The 13,298-nt window shown below is 38.8% G+C and overlaps 1 protein-coding gene across 1 annotated transcript in view; it reads left to right on the top strand.

Annotated features, from left to right (window-relative positions):
* Positions 1-13,298, top strand: part of PIBF1 (progesterone immunomodulatory binding factor 1) — a 608,261-nt gene that overhangs the window by 339,735 nt on the left and 255,228 nt on the right. The window contains exon 13 of the mRNA XM_053707928.1: positions 5,579-5,669. Within this exon, the coding sequence (XP_053563903.1) occupies positions 5,579-5,669 (91 nt within the window). The remainder of the gene's footprint in view (positions 1-5,578; positions 5,670-13,298) is intronic.

The raw sequence follows: 13,298 nt of genomic DNA, 5'->3' as shown, positions 1-13,298 counted from the left end.
GTTCTGTGTTCCCACAAGTAATGAATGAAGCCGTGGACTCTCCTCATACAGAAACAAAGGAAATTATCTGGTAAACATAATTTATGTTTTCATGGTGTTCCACTCATGATTATTCTTGGCATTCTTTTAGAATTACAGTTTCTAGAAATACAGTTTCTTCAGGATGGTTTGGATAAAAGTTTGTCTGTCAATACTTGGAAAGGACAAATCTCTGCTCTTTCTGTTTTAATTCACAGAAAGATTGCTAATCTTCTTGATGTTCACCATTTCGTACAGGCTTTGACTTGTATCAAACCTGTTATTAAAGGGACAGTATACACTCATTTTCATATAACTGCATGTAATAGACACTACTATAAAGAATAATATGCACAGATACTGATATAAAAATCCAGTATACAATGGTTTAAAAACTTACCAAGAAGCTTTCAGTTTAGCTCTGTTGAAAAGGCAGTTGGAAAGCCCACTGCAAGTGGTAAATAAGACACTCCCCCCCTCCCCCTTCTTTTGCATATGAAAAGACCCTTTACACAAACAGGAGCAAGCTGGAGAAGGTAGCCGACGGTATTCAAATAAAAGTTTGGGGCTTGGTTAGGAGTCTGAAAATCAGAGCAATGTTCTTTAAAAATAAGCAAAATTATACATTTTTTTAAAAAAAAAAAACTTTATGGGCTTTATAAATAGATCATCTACAAAACATTTATGCAAAGAAAAAATGAGTGTATAATGGCTCTTTAAATCTATCTCTCCTCCTTGGAGTCTAAATTTGGTATTAAAGACTTTGCAGGCTCCTCCTTTTGAGCCTATGCATTCTTTGGACATTAAACTATTTTCTTGGAAATTGTTATTTCTCTTCGCTATCTCTGATGCTAGAAGAGTTTCTGAATTGTTTGCTCTCTCTTGCGAGTCTCCTTATCTGATTTTCTATCAAGATTAGCTGTTTTGCGGACTTTGTTTACATTTTTGCCTAAAGTTGTGAATTCTAACAACATCAATAGGGAAATTATTGTTCCTTCCTTGTGTCCTAATTCTAAGAATACTCTTGAAAGGTCTTTACATTCTTTGGATGAGGTAAGAGCTTTGAAATATTATGTTGAGGCTACTAAAGATTTCAAAAAGACTTCTAGTATATTTGTTATTTTTTCTGTTTCCAGAAAAGGTCAGAAAGCCTCTGCCATTTCTTTGGCATCTTGATTGAAACTTCTGATTCACAAAGCTTATTTGGGGGTGGGGCACTCTCTGCCTCAGAGAATTACAGCTCATTCTACAAGATCAGTTACCACATCTTGGGCTTTCAAGAATGAAGCTTCAGTTGATCAAATCTGCAAAGCAGCCACTTGGTCTTTGCATACATTTATAAAATTTTACTATTTTGATGTTTTTACTTCTGCGGAAGCAGCTTTTGGTAGAAAGGTTCTTCAGGCAGCTGTCTTAATTTGAATCTAGTGCTTATGATTTAAGTTTTTTGAATTTGTAAGAAAACTTAATTTTTTTGGATTTAATTTCTCAGCGGAAATAGCAGGTTTTTTTTTATCCCTCCCTCTCTAGTGACTCGTGGACTTCCATCTTGGGTATTATATCCCATACGTCACTAGCTCATGGACTCTTGCCACCTATATGAAAGAAAACATAATTTATGTAAGAACTTACCTGATAAATTAATTTCTTTCATGGTGGCAAGAGTCCATGAGACACACCCAATTTTTTGGGGAGGTTATGATTTTTTTTATATAAAGCACTTTATTTATCCTGTTCCTCTTTTTTATGCTTTTACTCCTTTTAAACCTCACTAACTTGGCTATAAGTTAAACTGAGGTATGAGTGAGGTGGGAGGTGTATTTATAGGCATTTGAGGTTTGGGAAACTTTGCCCCCTTCTGGTAGGAATGTATATCCCATACGTCACTAGCTCATGGACTCTTGCCACCATGAAAGAAATTAATTTATAGGGTAAGTTCTTACATAAATTATATATTTTTTTTGTTTATTTATCTTCCTATATCATGCATAGTTTTGACAGCCACATATTAAACCTGCCAATCTGTAGCAAGATTCTCAGAGGCCTCTTCAAGGCTTATAATGAGCTAGAAAGCTTTTTAATCCTCCTTTGTAGTAGCTGTATTTAACATTGTAGAAAATGGAACAGTTATTTCTTCAAGTTTAACTTATATTGGCCAGTGATGAGCTTGTAAAGCCTCATCTGCAGTAGTAGATATGTAATGTAGCACAAAATAACACAAATTAAATCACAAAAACAAATGTGATTATAACAAAGAGCAATATGATAAACCTTTTAGTGTACAAAACTGAAAGTAGTTGAGGAATTTCAAGACATATATCTTCCTATATCAAATGTCTGCATGGTCTTATTGATGCTAATGGTGGTCACTAATTCTTGCGAAGCTACTTCAGTTGTATTTCCAAGTATAAAAGAATGATACCCAGCAGTCTAAACTGGTGTTTGGTAGAGAACGATCGATTTTAAAGGCAGTAGTGTGATTTCTACACATAAATGTTATGCTATCAAAAGGTATGAGTATCAAGAGCCGGGGTACTCACTGAAATTAGCTCAGAGTTTAAAGGGACGTGGAACCCAATTTTTTTCTTTCATGATTAAGAAAAGGCATGCGATTTTAAACATCTTTCCAATTTACTTCTGCTATCTAATTTGCTTCATTCTCTTGATATCTTTTGTTGAAAAGTTTATCTAAATAGGCTAGGTAGCTACTGATTGGTTGCTGCACATATATGTCTCGTGGGATTGGGTCACTCATGTGTATTGCTATTTCTTCAACAAAGGATATCTAATGAATGTAGCAAATTAGATAATAGATGTAAATTGGAATGTTGTTTAAAATGATAATCGTTATCTGAATCATGAAAGAAACATTTTGGGTTTCATGTTCCTTTAAGGTGATTGATTCCTTCCAGAGCCCTCTCTTCTGTAAAAAGCCTGGAACTTTGAGCTGTATTTTAGGCAAAAAAAACGTTTATTTAAATTTTTTTGTATGTTTATATTCAACTTGACAATAGAGCATATGTCAGTCGCCAACCTAGGTTACAAGCGTTTCTTTTTGGCCGCTGCAAAGCGTAAAACAAAGTACAATATTTGTACTAAAGCAAAAAGTTTTTAATGTCCCAATGAAAAGATTAAACCTGACTAGTAGAATACCATCCTTCTAGGTTTAGCATGGCTTAAAAGATTAATTTTCAGACCTTGATTTTTTTACAGTGGATAATTATTGGTTCCTTCTGCAAGTTCACAATCTGAATTGTTGCACAATTTAATTCTGAAGAATATTTTATTTATTTTTATTTTTACACTTCAATTTATTTTATTTTTGCAAATCATAAACTAGTTCCAGCTTAATCCAGAGTTACCTCTTACAGACTTTGGCTATTGAAAGACAATTAAAGCAAATAAGATGTTCATTTGTTTAAAAAAATGTTTAGACTTGGCTAATATGTAACTATGTAGCAGGACAACAGAAATGTCTTGTAAACTATACTAGTCTATTTTCAATGGGACTTCCATAGCGCCGGTACTACAAGTTTGTCCTGGAAGGCCAAAAAGTGAACGGTACACCCTATACCGTCAAGATTCGTAACGCATTCTAAAGTCAGTAGTTATGAGTTTTACACTACCACGCTGTAGCATAAAACTCATAACTAAAGTGCTAAAAAGTACACTAACACCCATAAACTACCTATTAACCCCTAAACCGAGGCCCTCCCGCATCGCAAACACAAAAAGAAAATTATTAACCCCTAATCTGCCGTTCCCGACATCGCCACCACTATAATAAACATATTAACCCCTAAACCACCGCACTACTGCCTCGCAAACAGTTAAATATTATTAACCCCCTAATTTCCCGCCCCTAACATCGCTGCCACTTACCTACATTTATTAACCCCTAATCTGCCAACCCCAACGTCACCAACACTATACTAAATGTATTAACCCCTAAACCTAAGTCTAACCCTAACACCCCCTAACTTAAATATAATTAAAATAAATCTAAATAAAAATTACTATTAATAACTAAATAATTCCTATTTAAAACTAAATACTTACCTGTAAAATACCTAAGATCCACTAATAGTTACATTGTATCTATCTTGGGGTTTATTTTTATTTTACAGGCAAGTTTGTATTTATTTTAACTAGGTAGAATAGTTACTAAATAGTTATTAACTATTTACTAACTACCTAGCTAAAATAAATACAAATTGACCTGCAAAATAAAACCTAACCTGAGTTACACTAACACCTAACCTTACACTACAATTACATAAATTCCCTAAATTAAATACTATTAACTAAATTCAATACAATTAGCTAAATTACAAAAAAAAACACGAAATTACAGAAAATAAAAAAACAAATTACAAGATATTTAAACTAATTACACCTAATCTAATAGCCCTATCAAAATAACCCCCCCCCCCCCCAAAAAACAGTAAAACCCACCACCCACACAACCAACCCCCCAAATAAAACCCTAACTAAAAAACATAAGCTCCCCATTGCCCTGAAAAGTGCATTTGGATGGGCATTTAGCTCTATTGCAGCACAAACCCTAACCTAAAAATAAAACCCACCCATTAAACCCTTAAAAAAAACCTAACACTAACCCCTGAAGATCCACTTACAGTTTTGAAGATCCGACATCCATCCTCAACGAAGCCGGGAGAAGTCCTCATCGAAGCAGCAAGAAGTCCTCAAAGAAGCCTGGAGAAGTCTTCATCCAAGCCGGCAGAAGTGGTCCTACAGACGGGCAGAAGCCTTCACCCAGACGGCATCTTCTATCTTCATCCTTCTGATAAGGAGCGGCTCCATGTTCAAGACATCCGGCGCGGAGCATCCTCTTCAATCGACGGTTTCTTCTACAATGAATGTCTCTTTAAATGAAGTCATCCTCGATGGCGTCCCTTAGATTCCAATTGGCTGATAGAATTCTATCAGCCAATCGGAATTAAGGTTGAAAAATCTTATTGGCTGATACAATCAGCCAATAGGATTGAACTTCAATCCTATTGGCTGATCCAATCAGCCAATAGGATTGAGCTTGCATTCTATTGGCTGATTGGAACAAATCTCTGTTTAAGAACATTTGCTTAATGAAATAATTTGTTAACACTTTAATTTAATTCTAAAATACACTGAATAACATTATTAATGGCTAAGTGTTTTACGGGTACAATATAGATTAAAGCCATGCACTACATAGTATGTCAAAAAGTTGCTTATATTCCTTTCCTGTGTGAATTACTGTCAAGAAGTTTTAATGATTGTTCAGTGGCTAGGAATATAAATAAAGTAAAAATAATAAAACAATGTGAAGGGTGAGGGGTTTGCAGTTTTTTGTGTGTTTAGGGGACAACCTACATATATCACATTGTGTGTTGTGTGTTCTATGTGTTTTTAGCTTTCTCATAAAAATATTTTATAAACTATTTATAGTTTATTCTGGTTATAATGGAAAAGCCTTCAGTTTCTTCATTAGACAATGCAAAATGTTAGAATTATGCTCCATTATAAACTACGCAGTTTAAAATATTTATTATTTTTACAGTGGAAAATGAAATTGAGGCTGAAAGAGTTTTGTTTTCATATGGATACGGAGCCAATGTCCCCACAACTGCTAAGCGCAGACTTAAACAAAGGTAAACAAAATAGTGCTGTATTAATCATGTTTTAATTTTGAAAAAAATACTGTACTTTTTGTTTTTTAGATGGTCTCTTTTGTTAATTCATTTTTCACGTTAATTTTTTTTAACATTAAAAAAAATGTCAATCCTCTTTTGTGGAATTTGGATTTCACATCCCTTTAATGGCAAAGTCAGTGCCCTTTTCAGAGCTGTGAATACAGCTTTCTCTCCTGTTTTTACAAGACCTGCTTGGTCTCTTTGTCAACAATGTCCTCCTTTTGGTTTTCATCACGTTTAGTAGTGATTTCCATTGATTAATGAGCCTACATAGAATTACTTGTGCAACAAACATTGCTTAATAATACTATTATTTTAACCATGTATGAGCTATTGCTTTTTAACTCTTCAAATATTTTTTCTAAAGAAAACACGGTGCAAAGAGAAACTGAGGTACACATAAAGTAGTTTTCTTCTGTTATGTGTGATCAGTCCACGGGTCATCATTACTTCTGGGATATTATCTGCTCCCCTACAGGAAGTGCAAGAGGATTCACCCAGCAGAGTTGCTATATAGCTCCTCCCCTCTACGTCACCCCCAGTCATTCTCTTGCACCCAAAGACTAGATAGGAGGTGTGAGAGGACTATGGTGATTATACTTAGTTTTATAACTTCAATCAAAAGTTTGTTATTTTACAATAGCACCGGAGCGTGTTATTACTTCTCTGGCAGAGTTTGAAGAAGAATCTACCAGAGTTTTTCTTATGATTTTAACCGGAGTAGTTAAGATCATATTGCTGTTTCTCGGCCATCTGAGGGAGGTAAAAGCTTCAGATCAGGGGACAGCGGGCAGTTGAATCTGCATTGAGGTATGTAGCAGTTTTTATTTTCTGAATGGAATTGATGAGAAAATCCTGCTATACCGTTATAATGACATGTATGTATACTCTACACTTCAGTGTTCTGGGGATGGTATTTCACCGGAATTACTCTGTAAAAGTACATTAAACCTTTTAATAGGTATTTAATTCATGTTAAACGTTTTTGCTGGAATGTAGAATCGTTTGCATTTCTGAGGTACTGAGTGAATAAATATTTGGGCATTATTTTTCCACTTGGCAGTTTGCTTGTTTTGATTATGACAGTTTCGTTTCTCTCTCACTGCTGTGTGTGAGGGGGAGGGGCCGTTTTTGGCGCTCTTTGCTACGCATCAAAAATTTCCAGTCAGTTACACTTATATTTTCTGCATGATCCGGTTCATCTCTAACAGAACTCAGGGGTCTTCAAACTTCTTTGAAGGGAAGTAGATTCTCTCAGCAGAGCTGTGAGATTTATATAGTGACTGTGTTTTAAAACGTTGCTCTGTGATTTTTATGTTTAAAATTTAATTAGTGTTGCTTTACTAATGGGAACAAACCTTTGCTAACAAGTTATGTTGTTTTTAAAGAGTGATGCTATAACTGTTTTTCAGTTCATTATTTCAACTGTCATTTAATCGTTTAGTGCTTCTTTGAGGCACAGTACGTTTTTGTTAAATAAGATTGTAACCAAGTTGCATGTTTATTGCTAGTGTGTTAAACATGTCTGATTCAGAGGAAGATACCTGTGTCATTTGTTCCAATGCCAAGGTGGAGCCCAATAGAAATTTATGTACTAACTGTATTGATGCTACTTTAAATAAAAGCCAATCTGTACAAATTGAACAAATTTCACCAAACAGCGAGGGGAGAGTTATGCCGTCTAACTCGCCTCACGTGTCAGTACCTGCGTCTCCCGCCCGGGAGGTGCGTGATATTATGGCGCCTAGTACATCTGGGCAGCCATTACAGATAACATTACAAGATATGGCTACTGTTATGACTGAAGTTTTGGCTAAGTTACCAGAACTAAGAGGCAAGCGTGATCACTCTGGGGTGAGAACAGAGTGCGCTGATAATTCTAGGGCCATGTCTGATACTGCGTCACAGCTTGCAGAGCATGAGGACGGAGAGCTTCATTCTGTAGGTGACGGTTCTGATCCAAGCAGATTGGATTCAGATATTTCAAATTTTAAATTTAAATTGGAAAACCTCCGTGTATTACTAGGGGAGGTCTTAGCGGCTCTTAACGATTGTAACACTGTTGCAATACCAGAGAAAATGTGTAGGTTGGATAAATACTTTGCGGTACCGGCGAGTACTGACGTTTTTCCTATACCTAAGAGATTAACTGAAATTGTTACTAAGGAGTGGGATAGACCCGGTGTACCGTTCTCACCCCCTCCAATATTTAGAAAGATGTTTCCAATAGACGCCACCACACGGGACTTATGGCAAACGGTCCCTAAGGTGGAGGGAGCAGTTTCTACTTTAGCTAAGCGCACCACTATCCCGGTGGAGGATAGCTGTGCTTTTTCAGATCCTATGGATAAAAAATTAGAGGGTTACCTTAAGAAAATGTTTGTTCAACAAGGTTTGATATTGCAACCCCTTGCATGCATCGCGCCGATTACGGCTGCGGCAGCATTTTGGATTGAGTCTCTGGAAGAGAACCTTAGTTCCGCTACGCTGGACGACATTACGGACAGGCTTAGAGTCCTTAAACTAGCTAATTCATTCGTTTCGGAGGCCGTAGTACATTTAACCAAACTTACGGCTAAGAATTCAGGATTCGCCATTCAGGCACGTAGGGCGCTGTGGCTAAAATCCTGGTCGGCTGATGTAACTTCTAAGTCCAAATTACTTAATATACCTTTCAAGGGGCAAACTTTATTTGGGCCCGGTTTGAAAGAAATTATCGCTGACATTACAGGAGGTAAGGGCCACGCTCTACCTCAAGACAAAGCCAAAGCTAAGGCTAGACAGTCTAATTTTCGTCCCTTTCGGAATTTCAAAGCAGGTGCAGCATCAACTTCCACTGCACCAAAACAGGAAGGAGCTGTTGCTCGTTACAGACAAGGCTGGAAACCTAACCAGTCCTGGAATAAGGGCAAGCAGGCCAGAAAACCTGCTGCTGCCCCTAAGACAGCATGAATCGAGGGCCCCCGATCCGGGACCGGATCTAGTGGGGGGCAGACTCTCTCTCTTCGCCCAGGCTTGGGCAAGAGATGTCCAGGATCCCTGGGCGCTAGAGATCATATCTCAGGGATACCTTCTAGACTTCAAATTATCTCCCCCACGAGGGAGATTTCATCTGTCAAGGTTGTCAACAAACCAAATAAAGAAAGACGCGTTTCTACGCTGTGTACAAGATCTATTATTAATGGGAGTGATCCATCCGGTTCCGCGGTCGGAACAAGGACAAGGGTTTTACTCAAACCTGTTTGTGGTTCCCAAAAAAGAGGGAACTTTCAGGCCAATCTTGGATTTAAAGATCCTAAACAAATTCCTAAGAGTTCCATCGTTCAAAATGGAAACTATTCGGACAATCTTACCCATGATCCAAAAGGGTCAGTACATGACCACAGTGGATTTAAAGGATGCTTACCTTCACATACCGATTCACAAAGATCATTACCGGTATCTAAGGTTTGCCTTCTTAGACAGGCATTACCAGTTTGTAGCTCTTCCATTCGGATTGGCTACGGCTCCAAGAATCTTCACAAAGGTTCTGGGTGCCCTTCTGGCGGTTCTGAGACCGCGAGGAATTTCGGTAGCTCCGTACCTAGACGACATTCTGATACAAGCTTCAAGCTTTCAAACTGCCAAGTCTCATACAGAGTTAGTTCTGGCATTTCTAAGGTCGCATGGATGGAAAGTGAACGAAAAGAAGAGTTCTCTCTTGCCTCTCACAAGGGTTCCATTCTTGGGGACTCTTATAGATTCCGTAGAAATGAAGATTTATCTGACAGAAGACAGATTAACAAAGCTTCTAAATGCATGCCGTGTCCTTCATTCCATTCAACTCCCGTCAGTAGCTCAATGCATGGAGGTGATCGGCTTAATGGTAGCAGCAATGGACATAGTTCCCTTTGCACGCCTACATCTCAGACCACTGCAATTGTGCATGCTGAGTCAGTGGAATGGGGATTACTCAGATTTGTCCCCCACTCTGAATCTGGATCAAGAGACCAGAAACTCTCTTCTATGGTGGCTTTCTCGGCCACATCTGTCCAGGGGGATGCCTTTCAGCAGGCCGGACTGGACAATTGTAACAACAGACGCCAGCCTTCTAGGTTGGGGCGCTGTCTGGAATTCTCTGAAGGCTCAGGGACAATGGAGTCAGGAGGAAAGTCTCCTGCAAATAAACATTCTGGAATTGAGAGCAGTTCTCAATGCCCTTCTAGCTTGGCCCCAGTTAAAGACTCGGGGGTTCATCAGGTTTCAGTCGGACAACATCACGACTGTAGCTTACATCAACCATCAGGGAGGGACAAGAAGCTCCCTAGCAATGATAGAAGTATCAAAGATAATTCGCTGGGCAGAGTCTCACTCTTGCCACCTGTCAGCAATCCACATCCCGGGAGTGGAGAACTGGGAGGCGGATTTCTTGAGTCGCCAGACTCTTCATCCGGGGGAGTGGGAACTTCATCCGGAGGTCTTTGCCCAAATACTTCGACGTTGGGGCAAACCAGAGATAGATCTCATGGCGTCTCGCCAGAACGCCAAACTTCCTCGCTACGGATCCAGATCCAGGGATCCGGGAGCGGTTCTGATAGATGCTTTGACAGCACCTTGGAACTTCAGGATGGCTTATGTGTTTCCACCCTTCCCGCTGCTTCCTCGATTGATTGCCAAAATCAAACAGGAGAGAGCATCAGTGATTCTAATAGCGCCTGCATGGCCGCGCAGGACTTGGTATGCAGATCTAGTGGACATGTCATCCTGTCCGCCGTGGTCTCTACCTCTAAGACAGGACCTTCTGATTCAGGGTCCATTCAAACATCAAAGTCTAACTTCTCTGAAGCTGACTGCTTGGAAATTGAACGCTTGATTTTATCAAAACGTGGGTTTTCTGAGTCGGTTATTGATACCCTGATACAGGCTAGGAAGCCTGTTACCAGAAAGATTTACCATAAAATATGGCGTAAATACCTATACTGGTGTGAATCCAAAGATTACTCCTGGAGTAAGGTTAGGATTCCTAGGATATTGTCTTTTCTACAAGAAGGTTTAGAAAAGGGTTTATCGGCTAGCTCATTAAAGGGACAGATCTCAGCTCTGTCCATCTTGTTACACAGGCGTCTGTCAGAAAATTCAGACATCCAGGCCTTTTGTCAGGCTTTAGCTAGGATCAAGCCTGTGTTTAAAACTGTTGCTCCGCCATGGAGTTTAAACTTAGTTCTTAACGTTTTACAGGGTGTTCCGTTTGACCCCTTCATTCCATTGATATAAAATTGTTATCTTGGAAAGTTCTATTTTTAATGGCTATTTCCTCGGCTCGAAGAGTCTCTGAGTTATCAGCCCTACATTGTGATTCTCCTTATCTGATTTTTCACTCAGACAAGGTAGTTCTGCGTACTAAACCTGGGTTCTTACCTAAGGTTGTCTCTAACAGGAATATCAATCAAGAGATTGTTGTTCCATCCTTGTGTCCAAATCCTTCTTCAAAGAAGGAACGTCTTCTACACAATCTGGATGTAGTTCGTGTCCTCAAGTTCTACTTGCAGGCAACTAAAGATTTTCGCCAAACTTCTTCCCTGTTTGTCGTTTATTCTGGACAGAGGAGAGGTCAAAAAGCTTCTGCTACCTCTCTCTCTTTTTGGCTTCGTAGCATAATACGTTTAGCCTATGAGACTGCTGGACAGCAGCCTCCTGAAAGAATTACAGCTCATTCCACTAGAGCTGTGGCTTCCACTTGGGCCTTTAAGAATGAGGCCTCTGTTGAACAGATTTGCAAGGCTGCAACTTGGTCTTCGCTTCATACTTTTTCCAAATTTTACAAATTTGACACTTTTGCTTCTTCGGAGGCTATTTTTGGGAGAAAGGTTCTTCAGGCAGTGGTTCCTTCTATATAATGAGCCTGCCTATCCCTCCCGTCATCCGTGTACTTTTGCTTTGGTATTGGTATCCCAGAAGTAATGATGACCCGTGGACTGATCACACATAACAGAAGAAAACATAATTTATGCTTACCTGATAAATTCCTTTCTTCTGTTGTGTGATCAGTCCACGGCCCGCCCTGTTTTTTAAGGCAGGTACATATTTTTTAAATTATAATTCAGTCACCACTACACCCTTGGCTTCTCCTTTCTCGTTGGTCTTTGGTCGAATGACTGGAGGTGACGTAGAGGGGAGGAGCTATATAGCAACTCTGCTGGGTGAATCCTCTTGCACTTCCTGTAGGGGAGCAGATAATATCCCAGAAGTAATGATGACCCGTGGACTGATCACACAACAGAAGAAAGGAATTTATCAGGTAAGCATAAATTATGTTTTTTCATAGTAATATAATACTGATAGTATTCACTTTAATATATGAAGTGTGAACACCACAGAATAGCACAGTGTTCAAACAGCGTAAGAATATAGTAATACAAAGGTAAGTGTTAATGGTGACATAAGGGATAATCAAAACAATGGAATTTACTTTTTGAAAGTGATGCCTCAAAGTATTGAGTGCCATATTATTCCTCATGAAAAGCATTGCTAGATATAATGATGTATTCAAGCAAGGTTTAGCCTGAGAATAGTAGGCAGATGTATTTCTTTTGATGGTGGTGAGAGTCCACAAAATCCAGGAGGAGACAAAGTTTTAAGTATCTTTCCTACTTCCCTCTCTCTCCTAGTTGTTCTTTGCCTTGTCAAGGAGCAGGCAAGGAGAGAGGTGTTAGGATCTTGAAGATTCCAGTCCATTTTTTTCCCTTAATGCAGAGTTCCTGGAAGAGATGTTAATCTTCTCTCTGGAGTTTTGGTCACAGACAAGCCACAGGTGTTTCCTTTGGTATAGCTTTAGGAAGCAGAGTGTCTACACCACATGGGGTATGATCTATATTCCGGGTGCTGAAGGTTTTGGCATATGATACGCTTTTATGTAGCTCAGAATTTTTGGATTACTATATTTAGTGCCTTGTGGCACATGAGGCGCCCCTCTCTTTCTTCTATTTTACAGTTTATCCAGTATCTTCTGTGAAGAGGAGTGCAGCCATCATTCATATTGAGGACATATCTGATTTTTTGCATTTTTCTACTACCAGAGGTGTGGTACCTTAGGTTCTCTAGCAATGAAAGAGGTCCCTTGCATCAGAAATAGGACAGATGCCCATCTCTGTTCCTTCTCAGTAATTCTCATTTCTGGAGTCAACAACTGGGAAGGGGATCATCAGGGTTGTGAGACACTACTTTCTGGGAAAGATCTCTAACTCTGAAGATTTTCAACTAGTTTATACATTTCTGGGATCAGAAAAATGTATTACTGAACTAGTAGCACAAAATTCTGAGCACCGGACTTGACTGGGGCTTGATGATGTCATAATGCAATCTGCAGAAAGCAAGTGTTCACATTTTTTCAATTTTTATGCAATTTATTTCTGAGAACTGAGCAATTTCTAATTATCAGAATTTGAAATACACCCAACTGACTTCTTAAAGCTATAACCCTGCTACATATCTGTCCCTATTTGGATTTAACAGATAACAACAGCAAAACAATGTATATTTCACAGAACATTTGATTTTTGCATCACACACATCCTTTGCAAAAATAATTTATTAACTCCCACAATTTGC

The sequence above is a fragment of the Bombina bombina genome, chromosome 3 (genome assembly GCF_027579735.1).
Source record: "Bombina bombina isolate aBomBom1 chromosome 3, aBomBom1.pri, whole genome shotgun sequence".
In the NCBI taxonomy this organism is placed as follows: Eukaryota; Metazoa; Chordata; class Amphibia; order Anura; family Bombinatoridae; genus Bombina; species Bombina bombina.
The sequence above is the reverse complement of the archived record's forward strand: the minus strand, read 5'-3'. Positions and strand labels throughout refer to the sequence as shown.